The following is a 22,167-nucleotide window of genomic DNA, read 5'->3' on the forward strand; positions in this document are numbered from 1 at the left end:
CCTTTCCGACAATTCAGTTCAACAGTGTAATATACGGTTCTGTTTTGAACCGAGAATTACAGCATCCTCAGTACATAAGGTGTTTTTTTCCTGTACATTCAACATTTTAGCATCTTTAGCTAACATTGTTGTGAGGAAAAACTTACAAAACAGCCCAACGTATCATAATTGATACTATCTTATGTCTCCTGAAAAAAATTCTGTTGCAACTTCTTTTTGTGGATTTACCTTGAGCTACTTTCACACCGGCCTCGGCAACTCACATTCAAGCGGACACTTTCTTTTTATTTCTTTTTTTAAAAAAAACAAACAAGCGGACACTTTCAATGTAAAGTTTATGTAACCACCCGTAAACCCGGGTTCTAGGCTTCCGCGTTCAATACTCTTGAATTTTTTTAAGTTTTTATGTTTTTAAGTTCGTTCTCGGGCTCTACGTACAAACCAGGTGTTTATTTATGCATTCTGAATGTTCGACCGGCTGAACTTTCAACTGCTAGAAAATATCAACCACTGGTCATAAAAGAGAAATGTATGATTGAAGTTTGATCCTAGACAGAATTACATGACTCCAAATCTTTCATACATCGTAATAGAACTGTTAAAGAAAAAGCCTGGAGCAAGATTCCTGAGATGTGCACCGCTTTAACATTTTCGCACCAAACGTCTTTCAACTGTAGGTGGGGAACATGCGCTAGTAAACAGCAGAAGAAAAAGAGGAAGAAGTCCTGCCGCTCCTTGCTTGTCTGGTGCAAACACCATGGGGTTAATGCACGTTCATGAAACCACTTATAGTGCGTTCTCTAATGTGCAACACGTGGCTGGTATGAATATAGCATCAGAGTAAAAAAAAATACATCTTATTTAAAAGAAATTTACATTTTCTGTCAATTATTTGATGTACCGGGCTTTACAGTCATTAAAGATTGTCAAAATAAAAGTAAAATCAAGAGTAAAGTTAATGAAAACAAAATACGGAAAAATCCATTATGGGTTTTCGAGTGGGTTTATATGTGTTTTAAGAATGGCACAATTCTCGGTGTAAAAACCAACAGTATGTTGCACCATTAAACCAAATCTACCTGTATACCAGTATGTATAAGATGAAAGTGTCAAACGTGTGGTAAATATTTTTTTTACATTACACCAGGCTTAGTGTAAGCCAACTCAATTGTTTTTTTTTTTTGTCATTGTTACTTGTTTATTTAGCAAATTAAAAAAAAATAAGAATTTTTCTGAATTTTTTGTTTTTTGTTGATACAAAAATCTTATATTGTGTATTTTAGTCCCAAAAATCGGGGTTTGAAAAATGGGGAAAGTCAATTGTTGCATCCGTAATGTGTGCAGATAAGTAGGTATACCAGCATGATTAACTTCTTGAAAAAAGTTTTTACCAAAAGATCATAGAGTTACAAAACGTATTGATCTGTTCAGTTGATTTTTGTTTCTCCCATTCTTCCCTGATTTTTTTCTTTTTCTGTGGAGATTTGGGCTGGTTGTATTTTGGCTGTAAAAAGGGAACCCATCGGACGGCGAGGGCATGAATATTCCAAATGACTAATGTTGCAAATGCTTATTTTTGACATATCTGGCTTCCTCGGGGAAATAAAACACTTCTAATGCAAGGGGACCATCTGTTATCTGTTGCTGGTGTTTCCGAGCAGGCGGATCCGATGTCCGCTCGCACACACACACACACACACAAAAACACACACACAGGCAACACAGACACTGGTGCAGGAGTGCAGCCAGATTGACACATTTTTAACTCGGCGGGAGGCGTACGTGGACGGTAAAACGCATGCACGTGTACGAACAGCACATTGCACTCGGAGAACTGGCGCAACAGACTCCAATACAAATACACCACCACCCCACTTTTTTTCTTATTTGCTGTGTTTGTCAAATATGCTGTAAATCTTGGGGTGTAGTTGACAGGGAATGCACTCCCGTTTTTTTTTTATCGTTTTAATTTTTTTTATGCTCGCCATAAATACTCATGGCAGATGGAGCAGGCTAACGCGCTGGTGGTGTGAAGTTGAATTAAACGAGCTGCATGAAAACAAAACAAGAGACTCACAAAACACACGCACACACACACACAAAATCCACACAAAAAAAGGACTGTTTGGGACCAGGACCACAGGAATAGCAGCAGGATGTAAGGCAAACAAAGCTCCTATGCACTGGTTATATGTTACAGTCTCTTTCAGACCAGTTAGTCTTTGGCTTTATGGACTCTGAGTTTTTTACCAATTTCAAATTAAAATTAAATGTAACATTATAATTATAGTTTTGTCTTTTTTATATAACTGCATGTATATTCATCTCAGCTATGTTTCACCCACATTTCATTCTAATTCTAACCAAGTGTTGAGATATTTGATCAATAATTGATAAAAAAAAAAACTTCATTTAAATTATACTGCAAAAAAATGAAGTACAGGGAATTCAATGCAAGAAAGAAACATAAAAACTCATGAGTCAGGCGTCTGGTACCCAAATAATGGTTCAAAAGTTACGCAAATTTAAGATATGGAAATGACTCAAGTTCACATGCACATAAAGGTATCTTAACCTTTTTTATATTAGTATTTTGGCCCACAGCCATTTATTCTTTTATTTTATCCACAGAAATAATTTGTTTGGGGGCAAAAGAGGTTTATATAAGAAGACTTCCACTATTTTCATGGAGGAGTTTACTTAACACAGTAAAACACTGTTAAAACATATGCTTTTTAAATACTTCATGGGATCACAAAAGGAGAAAAACACATGTAAAATTGATACAAATAACAGATTACTAGTTAAATGGCATTCAAAACAAGCCTCTATTTTAAAAAATAAAATATTTTCATATATCACTTTATCACGGTTTGGCAAACGTCTATTAAGATTAAAGGTGTTAGCCAGGAGACAATAATAACGATAATAAATTATTAGTAAACAAAGCTGAAATAGATTTCAAAATAGGGAATACTTTTTAAACTCTTTGGAACATTAAGTGAAATGACTACAATACCCATCCATAACGGTCAAACAATCTATCAAGGGGTGTGGCTTCGTAGTTTACCAAAGTTGCGCGAAGACATTTTGATGGATTTTTGAGCGCCATGTACTACAGAAAATCAGTATAATGTACATCAACTAGAAAAATATTTACGTCAATAAACACAACCAGAGAAACCGGAGAAATTAAAGGACAGTAGGTGAGCCTTATGGTCCAAGAATACTGAACAGTGAATCTAACTAGTTCTTGAAAAGGGAAAATGAAAGCTTCCTTTTTTATATAAGTTAAATGTCAGAAATAAATATTACTCTTTACCATATTTGTTTATCCTAAGTCTTCAACCTTTACTATTCCTTTCTCCTTTTGGTTTTATTAATGGATTAAACCAAGAAAATTAAACCTAAAAGGTGCACCAACTACAGTCTGACCCAATGACGTAACTCCTTACATCCCCATACCCACAATTATTATGTCCTCCTTTGGATCAATGTGGACGATAAAGATGAACATAAACATATCAAATTTTGGTTTACGACATAGAAGGTCTGATGTCTTGACATTGGGAGTGTCTATGCAGGAACTTGCTAAACCTCTCCAATTACAGAGAAAGGGTGAAACAAAATGTTTTTATGCTACAAACTGGGATGAAAAGAATATATATATATATATATATATATATATATATATATATATATATATATATATATATATATATATATATATATATATATATATATATATATATCAATGATACAACATGCTATTAATGTTTAAAAATAATACCTTAATGTCACTTTAAAACTTCCTTGCGCTATTAGAATAATCTATATTGGGGTGCCCACACAGTTACTTTTGCTCCAGAAAAATCTATTATGAAAAGCAGATTTTAAAGTAAATCAGCCAATTACTTCAAATGTAATTGATACTTTTAGATGAATATATACAGCATGATAAATAGTTCTGTTATTTTTTTCCTTCAACAGCTTGTTGAATTGGACCCATGTTTTCTTAGTTGAAACGCCAACAGCGTCGTAGTAGCAACAGAATCGTTCCATCTGTTTTTTAATTTTTATCAGTCGATTAAAAAAACAAACAAACGCATATTAGCAGCTACATCCACGACCAGCAGTCTGACGCTGAACGCTCACACCTTTCTGAAGTTCAGGAGGAAGAAAAACTCTGTATCTGGTAGCGTAGCTCTTAGTAACACGCATGTGGAGTGACGTATGGATCAGAGGATGTTTAATTGGCCGTTCTGCATGTCAATCAAGGGACATACTTCACGGTGACGATGCTGATTGACTGATGGGAATTTTGTTTAAAAAAAAAAATTAAAGACTTCTTTTTGTTGTTTATTTATTTATTTATTTATTTGATGGCCCGTGATCAACCCACACTTTCTTCGCGATCAACCGGGTAATCACGATCAACTTATTCGGCATCTCTGACTATAACGTTAGCTTCAAGAGATAAAAGTATCCGTTCAGATCTGTAGCAAAACTCAAATGAATGCTTGATTAACATTTCTTAGGAATGTGTTTTAACACAACTATAGTATATGATCTTTGAGAGGTTATCAGAGAATGTAGGGGGTCATAGGTACAGTTTTTAACTTACCTCTGTCAGCCGCCTCAAAGTGAGGATCTTCGCTCGCCGTCCTGCCTGGGGCGCCATGTGAATTTTTGATCTATAAGCACAAAATGGAGGCAGAGAGGTTGAGCAACAGAAGTTCAAAGACCTGCACAACATGTTGCAGCACTGTACTAAACATGACCCTTAAACTGTATGATTTATTTATTTGTTTTAACTCATCATTTAGAGTGAATGGTGAGATTTCTAAGGCTCATATCAGCTGGAGTGTGTGACTACTCCATCCGTAATGGCTATATCTGTCTATCTATCTGTCTATATTCGCGAATTCAATCAACCTCCGCTAAAGTATTTTTTGGTACTTAACAGTCAGGGTATCTCTTGAGAAATTATTTACCTCTTTAAAATGTTTGTAATAATAAAAAGATTTATTTGATGTTGAGAAAAAAATAAAGAAAAAAAAGTTCTTGGATTTGGACTACACAATCCTAACTGTGCAGGTGTGTAATCGGACCACACGGCTGGGTCTACCGGATCTGTACTGCACATATGCAAATGTTTTCTTCTTCCTTTGTTTGGTTTGATGGCAGTTTACTCCTCTGCTTGCAAGGATACTGCCACTTATAGATACTTTATTAACTCAGTGAAAACCGACACGTCATTAATGGTTAATTTTGCTGCAAAAGTGGATACAGTAGCCAGAGGGCATCTCCTCAGAGTAAAATCCTCTCATTTTCTCCTCTTTTCTTGCTTCCAACAAATAGAAAACAGAAACGATCAAACAGAGAGAATGACTCCAAGCAGCGTGGCTTTCAATATACCACGTAGATCTTGCAAAATTGGGCAGAACATTTCATTGCTAGCCTCCCAGTTCGTCCCTAGCGTCTTTGCAATGGCAGATATGGAATAGCATCATGTAAGGAGAGTTGCTTTGATTCATTTTTATTTGAAAAATAAACACAGACCTAGTTCGTCTCGTCTCCACGTCTGGGTTCACCAGATAAACCAGCTACGCTCCAACTCAGCTGAGTTTCACCGCCTGCTCCATAAATATCCATGAAGTCAAAATCCCTGATAGGTTAGAGTTTGAACAAACCAAGTTTTGCTGACCAGCTTCGTTTGGTCGAACTTTGACCAGACTTGTAATTCATTCCAAAGCAAGTTTGATTGCTACATGTTTTGTAAATAGTGCTGGAAAACTGTCGTAAAAACTTGTGTAGCTACATGTGTGAACGCGATAGTTTTGAACGTGAAGTGTGTACAATGACTTTTCACTGAAGTTACTGCTTGAACGCATGTTGCTGAGGGCGGGTTGCATTTGGCTTTAGTCCTAAAACAACAAACGCTACAAAAAAAGGACAAATTATGGGAGCTAATCTAATCAAAACTGCTTGACTGTCGCAATGTTGGTAACAAGAGAAAGTGGTGTGAGAGTCGTGCATGTGGGGGTCCCGATCAGGTAAGGATCGGGTAGACAGTAATTACATTTGGTGGTTTTGAAATACAGGGTTGTTTCCTCCCAGGAACAACACTGCAATAAGGAAACCCAACGTGCCGGAACGCCTGCGTCCCGTTTTAGGTCAAAGGAGGGGAAATCGGAAAAAGCCAAAACAATTACATGTCTTTAATTTTCTTTCAGAGGTGTGAAATTCAAAAGTTACCACGAATCCCCAGCAGAAGCTGTAGAAGCTCTTAGATGAGTAATGACCTCTTTGAGTAAATATCGACTGCCAAGCCGCAGCCGTAAAATACAGGTATGCTTAATAAGAAAATATTGATGTTTATTTGTCGCCTGGAACCAGCCCGGATTTGGGTAATGCATCATTTTAGTGGTGCTAAGCGTTCCAATTAACACTTACGGGCATTATGCACTAAAGGAAAGACGGAAACCAGCGCATTATTTCATTCTGCCTTTGACACAGACGATGTCAAACGTTACGGATAGATTTAAACACAACAAGAGGCATACCATGTGGGACCGAGCAAAATATAGGTCTGGCTTGATGAGTTGTCACACGCTGAATGCTGGGATTTTTCTCCTTTAATGGAAACAAGACTGTAAACTCAACTGAGCAAGTGAGAGGTGTCGCCAAATGCAATGTGACTCACCACCTCTGAGGAGAACAAAAAACCTGCTAAAGACTGCTGTGACTTTTCATGATTTATTTGCAGCTCTGTATGTACTTGACAGGCCGGACGAGACGGCACACTCGCACGCGGAGAAAAGAAACGACAAATTTAAAATAAAGGGGGAAACGTGTCAGTGGCTTTACTGTACTTGACAGGCATTCTAAAGCAATAACGAGAAACAGCTCTACAACAAACAAAAAAAGCACGGCTCCGCCGGAACGTTGACGCAGCAATGACATGTCGTAGCACGTCAGCGCCGCGGCAGCATCTGCTCTGGCAGTATGTGGCTCGGTTGAACGGGTGCAAAGTGCTGCCAAAGACTATGAAAGCGGACCTTGGTGGATCCCAGCTACTGGGGGAGCCAAGGCCCTGTGGCAGCAAACTGACATGACAGGCTCCAACTGCACAGATTTAAGGGGAAGGAGTGCTCAAAGAAGATGGTACTTATCGAGCAAAAATGCAAACTTGTCTTGCATTCCCTGTGTGTTCTGACCAACTTTCACTCACTGGATGATGAATTACACTTGAAAAGCTGTTGTGCTTTTGCTTCCCCCTGCCAAGAAGTTGGCTTGGCAACAACTGGCAGGCCAAACGCAATTCAGCTTCTTTTTCGAACAGACCAGGACTTTCAAAAAAAGAAGCCAGTAATACAGGTGGTTTGATTTCTCATTATACATATGAAATGTACCAAGGTAAACTATCGTTGCATTTCTATCTTAGCTATACAGTGACCCCTCATTTATCACAAGAGTTATGTTCTAAAAATAACCCGGAACAGGTGAAATCTGCAAAGCAGACTTGTTTTTTTGTATAATTGTAGAAGTTTAACCCTTGTGCTATCTTAGATGACCCCACCCTTACTTTGACGTGTTCTCCCTACCATGACAAAGGTGGATAAAGGTGGAAGATTTCATGTAATCCATGGACACCAGTGAAGATCACAAATCATTGAAGAAAAAAGGTTCAGAGCACTGTCTAGTGGGTCTAGATGACCCAACTCCCAATGTTAAAGTGCCTAGGATAGCACAAGGGTTATGGCTGTAAACCTCCTTACTGCGCACTTTATACTCTTTGATCAGACTGATATTCACATTTTCACACTTTTCTCTCAAAATTCAAATCGTCACAAGTCCAGTATTATAGTTTGAAAACAAAGTTCTCTTTGCAATCAAGAGTTCATGTAGATCAAGTAAACTGTTTGATTGACAATGGTCTGTAGCCAACCAGGACGCAGAAAATAGTGCTTGGTAAAAAAAAAAAATAAACATGCAAAATTGCATTAAAAAAATTTGTGAAATGGCAAGATCACTACTTTATGTATATATATATATATATATATATATATATATATATATATATATATATATATATATATATATATTTACACATATGTACACACACACGTACCATTATAAAATGGACCCATTGAGCGGGACCGTACCATACCATGTTTGGGCCCAAGTTGGTTGTAGCTCCATAAAAAGTTTAGCAGACCGTTTAGGTCGGAGCTACTGTCATCACACGATGAAACCGGTTAATTGAAGGGAGGTCACTACGACAATAGAAAGCTTCAAAACAGCACCAGCGTATTCCTCCTCGCCGTCCCCAATCTTCCTCTCTAAATCAACATTAAATGCTTTGTATCCACGAAGTACCAAAAGCCAAGCGGGAACAAAAAAATTAACTGTTCGATGATATTTATTGTGCTCGATAGCTTCACTTTTTCTGTAGTTACACTACTATGACGCAAAGCTACGCAATCGGTCTACACCCCGCATGCGCCATGACGGTCCAGCTTTGTGTAGAAATGCTCACCTGAATTGCCTGGATCATTCTAAACCGGACCATACAGTACCATATCGTCACTGTCCCATTCACCCATGCACACACACATTCACACACTGATGGTGTTTGCGCTGCCTTACATGGCGCCAACAAAGCGCCAACCTGTGACCACCAGGAGCAATGTGGTTCAATGTCTTTCCCACTTCAACACATAGGCAAGCAAGATGAGAACCGAACCTTCGGATCAGCGGTTAACTACCCTACTTTTGCACTGCTAGTTATCGGTATATGTAACTTGAAAAGCATGAAGTAATCTGAAACCAGCCCCAGGTGGTCTTTTGAGGAACTGCAATGTCACTTACTTCTGGGCTTCTTTTAGCAGCTCCCCTATTCTTCAGGAGGTTTAGGAAAGTACCATTCCACTCTCTATCAAACAGTTTCCACAAGAAACAAACCAAACAGCAAACAAGTAACTGACACAACAATAGTCAAGGCTCACCGAAACACAATAACCCCAATGAGGCTCTTTGTTAAATCAGGAGAGACAGAAACAATAGAAGCACTGCATCAAGTACAGGCTCAAGTCTACCTATACATGTACACATCCCTGCCTTGTTCTTGCTGGGGGATGTAAAAAAATAAAAATAAATAAAGAACCGAAAGCCTTGAAGCAGCAAAGATGTGGCACTTGAAGAAATCTGCTGGCACGAAAAAACAGAAGCTTGCTGCAAAGAACTGTCTGCCTTTGAAGGATCTTTATTTGCCATTTTCCCAGCTGACGGAGACATGAGTAACTGCTTAGACACACAATGGTTGCACCCGGGGTATTTGTCCGTTGAGAGCTGAGCCAAGTAAATTAAAAGGGGGACACACACTCGCGTGCTCAGGAAACGGCTAATTAATTGACGAGCAGATATTTGTGAATTTATAATCAAACGGAATTCATTCGGTTCCCCCACCACCATCCTTGCCAACCCCATCCTCCCGAGCGACTCCCTTAGACTTATCTTATAAATACAGCCCTAATCAAAATAAATGACTAAAACCTCCAAGGGGGTTTAAGGCTATACACATTTACATCAGAAGGAACTGATGCAATTCAAGCAGCCGCCTGTGCACCACCGACTTAAGGTTCAAATTGCAGAAAGCACCGACTTATGTAATACTTCCAGCACTTTTTTTGTTGTTGTTGTTGCTCAGTTTGGCAGACCTACATTCATGACAGCCAAGTAGGAGAGACACAGCCTCCTTTCTACGCGAGTGTGATGCTGAATTCCCAAAGCAGTATGCTCAGTTAGTGTGTCATATTTTCCCTTTTCTTGATATTTAATGTGTCACAATTTTTTTTTGTTTTGTTTGTTGGTCTGGGAGCTCTTGTATTTGTGGGTTCCCTTTGATTCATTCGGTGTCTTAAACCCATCTTGAAAACCCACTCTGATGAAATTGGTGTTTTTGGTCTTTTCAACATGTTTTTGTGACGTTTTTCTTATGATGAAGGGCATATATAAAGGAAATTAAGCTCAAAATTGCATTTCGGAGTATTTCTTATTTCAAATCGTTGGGAATCGGCAGCAGACAAATTAGGTATTGGCACATTTTTAGGGAACTCCTGCTGTTCTGCAGAAACTTTGCCCTAGAAAATTACTTATTTTTTATGTTGGCTAATAATTGAATAATTATAATTAAAACACCACTGGGAATGCTTTTACAAAAACTCAAAAAATGGTTGGAGTGGGGCTGTAATGCTTTCTCCTTACGAAATATTCTTCTTGATGTTTATGCTGAATTCAAATGTCATTGATGACAGATTTCTGACAGTCCTTCATTGCATGAAACAGTTGGTAGCTAGTTGGCATGCTCAGATATGGATTTGTCCAGGTTTTACTTTCTCTAGATGTTGACGCTTTTGTCGTGGTCACACATCTGTCTGCCGCCAACGAGTGGCCCCAACTCTGAGAGCCTGGAAACTCACCGTTCAATTACCCGGAGCTGCTAATGACCTTTACTTCACAGGATTTAGCTGCACAAAAGTCACATTTAAGTTGGATGCTGCCACTTGTCTGCTCGCTCATCACTTCCTCCCTGCTGAGGAACGGAGAACAGCGCTAAGGTTGCTGGCGGTTGTTTTTTGACCTCAGCAGATTCACCTCTGCCTTATAACACAGGTCCCAATGCAAAGTGAGCTTAAATGCAACGTCTCGGTTAAGTGTGATGTCCAGACGACAGAGAATGGCAGGTTGCTGTTGACCGCACTTAAACTGGCTGGGATGCTAAAGATTTAGAAAACCTAGGTCTCGTACATTGCTGCTAAAATAAATGTTACGTTTCAAGTTTAAAAGTCATAAAAGCAATATGGACGCACACTTCCTGGATGCCTCACATTCATTCATTAACCACAGTCTACTTAAGCACTACACTGAGTGAAGCTCAGTGCGAGGCATTGTTAGTTCCACTCTGCCTTCCTTACCCAGCATTGTAATTGGACCTGATCTTCTGTCTGCTCACCCTGTCCTGCCTCTCTTTGCCTGCCCCGACTCTCGCCTGGCTCCTGACCCCGTCTCTCCTCTGATGCTCTCATGCCTGTTATTGACCCCTCCCTGCCTGACCCCGATTTAGCTTCATGGAATTTTAGCCGAGTTAATAAACCTTCTGCATTTGGATCCAGCCGTCTGCCTGTTCTTGTGATGCTTACTTTGTGGGGACACTTCCTAAAAATACACCAAACCGGTCGCTACTCTGAGGCTCAAACATAGTGCCTCTAAGAACTAATACTAAAACTTTTATATTTAACTTTTAAAATTTGTTGCAACCAACAACAAAAAATAATTGCCTCATCTTCGCTTAAATCTTCGCTTTGTCATGATTTGCCAATAAATCCTTCCGCCATCTTTTCCAAAAATAAAAGCACGAGTAACGCAAATCAAGACTCTATTTTCATCTTAAAGTTAAAAACCATGGATGGAGATGAATCATGCAGTGGAACAGCCTGGTGATAACTTTGTGCTTTTAGCACCAACAAAACTGCTGTGTGTTTTTCCTTCCGTTCTGTTTGACTTGGCCGCGTTTGAGGGTCTGATGCTGGCAGCACTTCAGAGTAGATCAAGGCAGCCACACACAGCGTTATGCCAGAAGAAGCGCGCGTGTGCCTGAGAGACGGAGTGTGTCCTCTGCACGAGGTAAAATAATGACGGGCGAGAACGGATGGCTGGTGACGCTGAGACAAGAAAAGCGCTCCATATTTTCGGGCCTCCGGCTGGGCAGCTGCAAGAAACTTCTTCTCTCCTGCCCCCCACCTCCGAACTCCCCCACCACTTTCTCCTCCACAGCGCTGTTCAGACAGAGGACAAAGACGCCCTGAGTAGTCTTCCTCTTCCAATCCCATTCGTGGCTGCTGGCACTTTCCTCTTCTGTATCTCAAGTTCGCAGCCAGAGGAGCGACGGAGTGAGTCATAGTAGTTTTAAGGAGTCAAGCTTTTGATTAATTTTAATGCCTCTTCCGAAGAAAATTCTTTTCCGTAAAAAAAGAAAAAAAGAAAAAGTTGGTGATGTCTGTCATGTTACTGTGAGTCATTTCTGCACCATCTGACGGGATTTAAAACTGAACCCTTCGAACCTGTATATAAATATGTACTTCGTGTAGCTTTTCCTCTACATCACACATAAAAAAATATATATATACAATGACCTAAGGCATCCACCAAAACATAAGCAGTGGTTTAAAATATCTTTTCTCTAAAGAACTTCACAGCATCGTCAACACTTTAAAGCACGTATTCTTAAAAACAGAAAAAAAAGAAAAAGATCTGAACAGCTTGTACTTTTAATATAAATGTACAGAAAAAGATTTACTTAAAAGCCTTTCATGCAACCAAATTGAGCAATTGTTGTAGCCAGGTGTAGGAGCTCCTGCTCCTACACCTGGCTGTGGATCCTGCCTCTGGCTCATCTCTGGCTCGTCTCTGCTCTGTGCCTGACCGAGTACCTCGTCTCTGCTCCTGCTCCTACACCTGGCTGTGGTTCCTGTCTCCGGCTCGACTCGCGCCTTTGACTGTCCCCACAACCACGGCTGGATGAAGCTCGTCTGCTGGACTTTTATATATCTAGTTGTAGATTTAGATAAGTTAATTCTTCTCTAAGATTTCTGGTACATCGCCTGTCCGTCCTGGGGGAGGATCCCTCCTTCATGTGGGCACCCCTGAGGTTTCTTCGTTTTTTCCGGAATCCGGTTTTTTTGGGAGTTTTTCCTTAACGCGAAGGGGGGTCTAAGGGCAGGGATGCCAGTATAGCTTAGTCAGTTTGTTAGTTCATTTTAGTATTTTTCTATTGAACTCTTTGTATTCGTGATCCTTTTGATTTCATGTTTTACTTCGAAGCCCATCGAGGCGACTGTTGTTGTGATTTTGGGCTATACAAATAAAATTGAATTGAATTGAATTGAAAAGCATATGAAGCTTATATAGTATGAGGAATCCCACAAGGATAAATATTCTGGTATTCTACTCTAGAGCGTTGCATAATCCCTCGCCTAAATCATTGTCTAATGCAAAATATTAAATGTATTTAGTTTACGCAAGTATTCTTAAAATATGGGAAAAATCAAAAGGAGTTAAATAAAAATAACAAAATGCACTTTAGTAAAATCAGAAACAGCCATTCATTCATTTTTCGTACAACCACAAGCTTGAACAGTTTGTGCTACACTCTTATACAGACACTACTGTACTTGCGCACAAATACTGCTTCATATCCTACGGTATAGTCTTACACAGATGCATCTGAAGAAAAAAGGATGTCAATCCTGATTCATGTCAAATCTCTTAAGGGCAGATTATTTAGAGCATGAGAGTATGATAGAGTTCCAGTGAAGCTACAGACACATCGGCCAATTGACGCGTGTTGAAGAACGCGCTAAACGCAGGTTCTTGACCACGAGTATAAGCCATGGTGTTCACACTGGACAGCGAGGAGTGAAAGAAACAGCTGGGGTGACGCCGCCACACTTCCAGGTCAAGCCAGTTGGTTTTTACCTGATGTGGGACAGCAGACACAGGGTTTGTCCGAATTCCTTCATTCCTTACTATTTAGTGCACTATATAGGGCGTTTGCCAAATTTTTCCGGGTGTCTAAATCTGCAATTCTAAAATCAAATTCCCTGAAAATTTCCCAGATGTCTCTGTGAAAAAGCAGTTAGCCATTTTCCCGCCATCTACCAGGTAACACACCATCCCTTTAAATCTAACATACTTTGGAAAGTTTTTTTTTGTTTTTTTTAGGATGGGAGTTCCAATTAATTTTCCTATAAATGTATAATAGCAGGATTAGCCATCCATCCATCCATCCATCCATCCATCTACCTACCTATCTGCTCACTCGATTGGTGGATAAAGACCACAATGCATTACGTTTAAACCCATTTTTCTTAAATAAATAATAGAAGTTTTCGTCATCAAATCAAAGTGTAATCAAAAATAATCTTCGTCATAGTTGCTTCTTGACGCAAAAAAAAAAAAAAAAAGTAGTGAGCATGTATCTTAATCCAGCGCTATATTTTAGGGGTACGGGGGTGGGGAGGGAATTCAGACACAACCCCAGACGACGCAGCGACATGAAAGACGGGGGAAGGTAGCAGTCAAGGACTACAACTTCAAGCATCTGACGCCTGCTGTCGACCCTTTTAACTGCGATGCCGTTCCACAGAACAAGAGAAAGTCGAACAAGAACGGTGTTTACTCAAAAAGAAAATAAGGAGTATTTGATAAAACCGTGGCGACAAAGAGCAGTTTAGTCAAATGTTTAAAATAAGAAAACGACCTTTACTTAAATCCTATAGCCTTTTAACGTTTGATATTCATTATCAAGTCAATAAAGTAAGGCAATTTTATCATTTAGGAAACAAAAGATATACTCACATATTCCTAAATCCTTAAATATTTAATTAAAGAGTAATTAATTTATGAATAAAATAAACTTTATTTTACCTAAAGAAGCAACAACAATGCAGCTGTATTCATTAAGTTAGACTAAAGAGACGAACGTGAGTTGAGTTTCTAAGCAAATAATGTTCCCAGAAAGGCTGCAGAGAAGAAAAAAAAAGCAGATTTGCATCCATATGTGAGCATTTCACCAGGCTCAGATGGATGAACAGAAGCTCTGTAGTCATCTTCAAGTTTAAAGATGGAAAAAAGAAATAAGATGGTAATGGCAAAAAAAAAAAAAAAAGGTTGAGTTAAAGAAATAGCGTTTAACAAAATAAGGAAAGCCAAAATGGTGAACAATGGTGTTAGCTGTCATCGTGCGCCAGTCTGTCCGCTCCACCCGCTGAAACTGAAGCAATGTAACCCATAAAATATTTATCCAAGTTGTTTTGGCTTAAAACGAAGCAGGGGTTTAAAAGGGGGGCTGGGGGGGGGGGTGGAGTGTGCTGTGTGAGCTATATGGGGAGTCCCTTAAATGCTCTGGATGTCAGATTCGCTTAAGGCCTCTGTACAACGGTGCGACAGGAGGAACAGTGGGGGGGGGGGGGGGGGGGGGGGGACTCAAAAAAATTTTCATACAAATGCACCTCCTGACAGGGCATCAATCTGCACAGCTAAAGTCCCCCCCTCCCAAAAGGAAAAGAAAAAGTTGCTAAATCTCACCCTAAACTTGTCCCACAGCTTATACTTGTCCCGATTTAAGGTTTTATTTCCGTCCCAAATGGATAAATGAGTTTAAAAAAGTAAAATATTGTTTACTTACAGCATAGTGTGGGCTAATCCTGCTACTTTACATGTATAGGACCTTCCCTCTCCCCCTTAAAAAATAATAACAACCTTTCAAAAGTCTGTGAGAAATGATACCTGTGTTTCCGGCTGCTTCATTGGGTGCACCTTGCTAAAACTGGGTTGGACCCCCTTTTCGCCTTCAGAACAGCCTTAATCCTTTTTGACATGGATTCTATTACTGGTACAGGAAACATGCCTTACAGACTTTGGTCCATATTGACATGATAGCATCACACAGATTTGGCTGCACATCCATGATGCCAATCTCCAGTTCCTCCACATCCCAAAGTTGATCTATTGGGTTGGGATCTGGTTACTATGGAGACCATTTGAGTCCAGTGAAGTCACTGTCATTTTCAAGATGATTCCAGCTTTGTGTACCTTATCCTGCTGGAAGTAGCCATCAGAAGATGGTACACTGTGGGCATAAATGGGCGTGGTCAGCAACAAAACTGGGGTGGGCTGTGGCGTGGTAACTATGCAGAATGATACTAGGGGGCCAATTGTGTGCTTAAACAAATATCCCCCATACCATGACACCACCACCACAGCCTGAATAAATGGATCCATGTTTTCATGTTGTTGAGGCCTAATTCTGACCCTACCATTTGAATGTGGCAGCAGAAATTAAGACTTATCAGACCAGGCAACGTTTTTCCAATTTTCTATTGTCCAATTTTGGTGATCCAGTGTGAATTGTAGCCTGCTCTTCTGCAGACCTCGGTTGGAACCAGTGGTTCTTTGAGTTCCTGCTGTCTTTCTATCAGCTGGAACCAGTCCGTTCATTCTCCTCTGACCTCCCAGTTGATTCTAGAATCAAGTTCAAGATCCTCCTGTTAACCTATAAGGCCTTACATGGAATGGCCCCGTCCTACATTAAGGACCTCATAGTCCCTTACCATCCAATGAGAACACTTCGCTCGCAAAATGCAGGACTGCTTGTGGTTCCTAGAATTAGTAAAAGTACAGTTGGAGGTAGAGCGTTTAGCCATCAAGCCCCTGTTTTATGAAATAAGCTCCCAGCTCATGTAAGAGAGGCCGACTCGGTTTCTACATTCAAAGCTAGACTGAAAACATTCCTCTTTGGACAGATTGTTTAACTTAATGTTAATATGTTTAAATTAAACTTTATAACTATTTCTTTTAAAAGGCTGCTAGAAGTTGAAGCTGGGGTAACTATGGTGCTCCGGGGTTCTGTCCTCTTTTCTTTTCTACTTCTACTTCTACTTCTTTTCTGCTTCCTCTCCTCTATTCTTGATCATAATTTATCATTTAGTTCTCCATGCCTCTGTTTGGTGCAGTGCGATTCATGTATTGTCCCTCTTTTCCTTTCCCCTCCTGGGGAGTGGGAGTGCTTCCAGACTCCAGTTGGCTCATCCGTGCTACAGTTCCTGACCGTGTACCTCGCCTTTGTTCCCGCTCCTACACCTGGCTGTGGATCCTGCCTCTGGCTCATCTCTGGCTCGTCTCTGCTCTGTGCCTGACCGAGTACCTCGTCTCTGCTCCTGCTCCTACACCTGGCTGTGGTTCCTGTCTCCGGCTCGACTCGCGCCTTTGACTGTCCCGATAACCACGGCTGGATGAAGCTCGTCTGCTGGACTTTAAATATGTAGTTATAGATTTAGATAAGTTAATTCTTCTCTAAGAGTTCTGGTAAATCGCCTGTCCGTCCTGGGGGAAGATCCCTCCTTCATGTGGGCACCCCTGAGGTTTCTTCGTTTTTTCCGTTTGAACTCTTTGTATTCGTGATCTTTTTAAGTTCATGTTTTACTTCAAAGCCCATCAAGACGACTGTTGTTGTGATTTTGGGCTATACAAATAAAATTGAATTGAATTGAATTGACCTCTGGCATCAACAAGGCATTTCTGCCCACAGAACTGGGACCCACAGAACTTTGTGGGACCATTCTCTGTAAACTCTAGAGATGGTTGTGGGTGAAAATCCCAGTAGATCAGCAGTTTCTGAAATTTCAGCCCGCCTGGCACCAACAACCAGGCCACGTTCAAAGCCATTAAAATCACCTTTCTTCCTCATTCTGGTGCTCGTCTTGAACTGCAGCAGATTGTCTTGACCATATCTACATGGCTTAAATGATGCCTAATAAAGTGGTCAGCAATTTTACATACTTGTAAATAACATTTTTTTAAAAAGCGTCTCGTAGTACTTGTATTTGTATAATGTAAAGCATGTCATGGAGAGCAGTATGAAAACAGCCCTTTGGTGACTGTAGCCGCTCAGTTAGGCAGCGGTCAAACATCATTAAAGCCAGTCTGTCTGCATCTCCCTGAAAAGGTCAGATGTGTCACTAGCTAAAATGTAGCACACATTTTTGTTAAACAGTGTAAGTCTGACCACAAACGTGTTTTTTTATTGAACTAAATATTAACAAGGCTGGTTAATTTCCACTATTTAGACACAAAAAGAAAATATTCCAGCACATTCATGCGTGCTAAAACTATTAGCACTTTGGTAGAGCATCAAACCTAAACCAGCTGTAGGGTCAACAGGGATAAAAAAAATTGTTAATTTTGAAGAGTTGGTTTCTATTTGACATGCGGTGCTGTTAGCGAAATGATTGTAAGACTTTGTACTTTAAGTCGTTTAGCCAAATAAAATTTTTTATGACAAAAAAAGCATAAAACACTGTGTAGAAAATAAACGGTCATAGTGTTGAAGATAAATCGTTGGGAGCTTGCTTTTTATTTCTCTTTATGTTGTCGTTTTCCTTTCTTTTGCTTGTTTTTTTTCCAAGATCACCTTGTATTTCATTTTATGGCTTTTCGTTTTTGGGTTTATCTTTTCGTCCCTTTTTTCCTTTTTAGATGTTCTGTTTTTCTAGTTTTACATCAGACTGGCTGATTCTGATTATAATTAAAGATAATTTGTTCTCCGTCATAGTATTTATTTCCAAAAAAAACAAAAAAAAGGCCCGAAAATCACATCAACAACGAGTTACATATCTGTTGCTCCAATTTTATTTTAAAAAGTCTAAACAAATGTCCCTAATTGTGTTTGGTGACCTACAATCAGAATGAACAAATGCCTTTATAAATGAAATCCTTCATTATTAATTTAATATTAAAATATTTTTCTGATATTTAGCAAATATTTCAGACCACAAGTGATTAGTTCAGCTGAAATCAAATAAAACTTACATTTTGTCTCATAAAGATTCATCTTAAATACAAAACTATGCAACAAACCACTCAAAACGAGTGTTACAACAACTTAACGTCGCCCCCCCGATCATCTTCTGATCAATTTTTTAAGCATGTCAGTGATCTTTTCTTTAGGATTATGCCATTTTTAGCCGTTTTCTAGTTTGTGCAGGGTGGCAGGAGTCAATCATGCCCTTTTATTTTTACACTCTCTCCCGCTGGCTTACAACCCGACCTCACGTTACGGGTGCAAGAACATGAGGAGCAATATCAGAGCTATCCAGCTGTCCAGTTTAGATACAGATTCCAGCTCAGACGGGGAAAAATGAAGACATTAATGCATTTATTTATCTGCAAGTGGATGCATCAGAATGGAGCGGAGCAGGGAGACTCTGGCCTGCCCATTTTCCTTTGCTACTTGCTGTGTCACGAAAGAAAGCTTTTTTTTTTCAAAGGCCGTTTTTTCATCCCGATTTGAATAAAGAAATACACAGAAATGCAGTTTAAATCCTAAATTATTTAACGCATGTCCTCCATCATGAGAAAAATGTTACGATACCATATTAAAAACACCAAAACACAATTTTCTTTGAAGAGGGTCTTTAAAGGGAGTTCAGCTTTTGTCCACTAAGCCTCACATTTAGACATTTCCGCTTAATTTGATCAAGAAATTGTAAAATCAATTGATTTGATGACCTTAATTTGAATTATTAATAAAGAAAAGCTAATGTTATACACATCTTACAGGCATTTACAATATTGCTACAAAAAAATCTCTTCACTTGTAGCCCGTGTGGCTTTTTTTAATAAAACACAGACTACCAAGTTTTAGGCCACAAGATTCACATTCTATGGTGGAGTGACACTGAGATAAGCCAGGCGCGGGGTGAAATCTACTCTGAACCCCAGTATGTTTTTGTCTATGGAAATAAACTAGCTTCTTATCAAAGGAGTGGGTTATTTGCGCAGATTCTCGCTGTGGCTTAGTGAAGAGACCCGATCCCTGCTGCCCGCCAATAGGCCTCACTTTCGTCCTCCCACACGCCGCCCGTCTCTCATCTCTTTATCTGGAAGAGAGGAAATGAAAGGATGGTATCTGGTGCGTTCCACGTCCCCGGTTCGGGAGATGAAGAGCCACGGACACTTTCTTTTAATCCCCGGCTGTCAGATGGAAAAACGTGCGGTTTATCAACCTGCGCTCTGACAGAAATCTGCTGGCGGCTTCGGGGAAACTCCAGAGCTCCACAAAGGAGAGTGTTATGAGGAAGTAATTGTGTTGTGACAAGCGCTTTTATGACTTGGGACTAATCAAGCTTTTGCACATTTAACTGGGAGAAAAACAAAAAAAGTCCCCCTGTTTGCAGCTTATCGTTTTCTCGGGTTGCTAAACTGTGCCGGGGTTACGGCGCACAGCCGGCGGAGACACAGATGCTTTGTTTTCCACCTCTTCCTGCTCGTAGTCATCGTCGCTTTTTGAGCACTGGTGGAAGCCAGCGGTGAGAACGACTCGCGGCAAGATGCCACATACAGCGAATCGTTCCAAAGGCTCGTGTTCTACAAAGCGCCGTCGCATTCTTTATTCTGTCAAAAAATAAACTGGGTTCACTGCAAGCAGCTAAAAATATATAAATAAAGATAAAATGTCCTGCCTGCCACTTTGGTGAAACTTTGGCATGCAAATTCAAACAGTTTACCTGCAGAATACCATCATCTCTAACCTTTGAAGAAATGGTGCTAAAAGAATATATTGGCCGAGTCAGAATCATCAAGACATACAAAAACAGGGCTTACTACAAGCTTTGTGGAGGTGCGACCAAATCCTATTTGGAATAAAGAGCAACACTCATATTGTAAGTGGTTCTCCCTTTGTTGCTTCCTGGATCTGATCGTTGCACATCAGTATTCCCTTTCAACATTCCTGTTGCACCTGGTGGGTACAGCGTAGCGCCATGTGTGGCAACTGAAGCACCATCAGTGTGTGAATATGTGTGTGTATGGATCAAAGTGCTTAAAGTTAGGTAGGAAAGCGCTCTAAAAGTATACGTCATTTTAAAAAGCAGAGAAGAACACGGTGTGTCCTAAAAAGATATCTACCCCTTCGACATTTATTTTGGGAGATAGAACAATAGCAAAAACAAGACAGGTCAAGAGCATCCAATTAAGTCAGTTAACATCCTGGCACTGCTTGCTCAGTCTCCAAAATTGTGGATAAGTTCATATAGACAGTAACAGAACCGGCAAGCTGATAAGTGGGCTAAATGGCAGTGGAGGGATTGCTGACGATGAAAACACACAGTGGGTGTGTCAACTGAAGGTCACAAAGAGCGCAGATGAAATATGCTCTTATGGGTTGTTGGCTATTCAGCTGTTCTGAAGCCCAATCATACACATTTCATTACTTTCAGGAAAAGTTTCTTGGTATTACTTTGTGTTCTAGCGGTTTGTGTCACATAACAACTGTCTTTCGGTTTGTGATCAATCGCAGAATTCCTGTACTGTAATACTAATCAATTCATGGGCCATACATGGTAATTTACTTTGAAGATACAATGTGTTTGAGCTTTTAATATCTGCTGTGTAAACTCTTGACTATCTTGAAGTTGAGTCATAGGAGTCTTCTGAGACTTTAAGTCCAGCAGCACATTAAAGTCCGGATGCTATAATCCCAGGACTCACGTCTTCTCCAAAGACTTTGAGTTGAGAGACCAGGACTCAAGTCATCTCAGAAGACTATGAGCGTAGATGAAATAACAAAGGACTCACGTTTTTCTTAGAAGACTAAGTTCCTGATGCCATTACGTCACTCCTCTCAGAAGCCTTTAGGTACAGATGCTACAATGCCATGATTTAAGACTCAAGCCTTCTCAGTAGACTTAGTCCAGATACCATGATGCCAGGACTAAAGACTTTGGTCCAGACTTATGTCAGGAAGTGCATCCTCCATGAAAACTGAAGGCAAATCACAAAACGTGACATGATTGTCTTTGGTTACCCCGAAGGGAACCGAACAGAAAAACAAACTTTCAACTGTTTTTTAGCTACAATTTGAATACATTGAGATATGCAGAAAAAATACCAAGGTTGGTCTTTTTTTATTTTGATTTCTTTTGTTTTTTGGAGGAAAACTCGAGTGTAAATAATCCATGATATTTGTAACTACCACTCCAGAGACGTGTGTGTTTATCTATTCTAGTCACCTTCTGTTGAGGCTCAGAATAAGTTTTTTGCAGAAGTTTAAACCTATAAATGTCAAATACCATTAATCAAGGAAAAGGTTTAGGTTATTTGGATATGCGCAGCATGATTTAATTCACCGGAGGACAAACGCATCATTTCTCCTATCTCAATAAACATGCGCTCCCACAGGGAAAAGGCAATTAATCTGCAGCATTTTGCCAGCTGAAATGAAAGTTGGTGAGGCGCCGCATCTATCACTCACAGGACCCAGCGCGAGGCCGGAAAAAATAAAAAGACAAGGACTAGAAGAAAAAAAAATGAAAGTGAGAAAGATGTGACATGGCTGCACACTGGAAGGTAAAGGGTGGTGACAGAGGTGTGGAAGCGGGTATGGCTTTCGATGTTTATTCATCTGAAACGGTGTTGCCCAGAAGCCATTTTGGCAGTAATATATCACAGGCACACGCTGACCTTTAGCTACTACACACAATTAAGCTAAGCTAATAAACATGTCTGCAGATCGGGACACATGGACTAGAAAAGCAGGTGCACTGA

General features: G+C 39.9%; 1 protein-coding gene across 3 annotated transcripts in view; it reads right to left on the bottom strand.

The window, feature by feature from the left end:
• Positions 1 to 22,167, bottom strand: part of LOC101164594 (glucosidase 2 subunit beta) — a 191,818-nt gene that overhangs the window by 107,743 nt on the left and 61,908 nt on the right. For all 3 annotated transcript variants that reach the window (XM_011487338.4, XM_004079742.5, XM_011487339.4), the window contains exon 9: positions 4,625 to 4,694. In XM_011487338.4, the coding sequence (XP_011485640.1) occupies positions 4,625 to 4,694 (70 nt within the window). The remainder of the gene's footprint in view (positions 1 to 4,624; positions 4,695 to 22,167) is intronic.

Source organism: Oryzias latipes, chromosome 18 (genome assembly GCF_053564925.1).
Source record: "Oryzias latipes strain Hd-rR chromosome 18, Olatipes_Hd-rR_3.1".
NCBI classification, from domain to species: Eukaryota; Metazoa; Chordata; class Actinopteri; order Beloniformes; family Adrianichthyidae; genus Oryzias; species Oryzias latipes.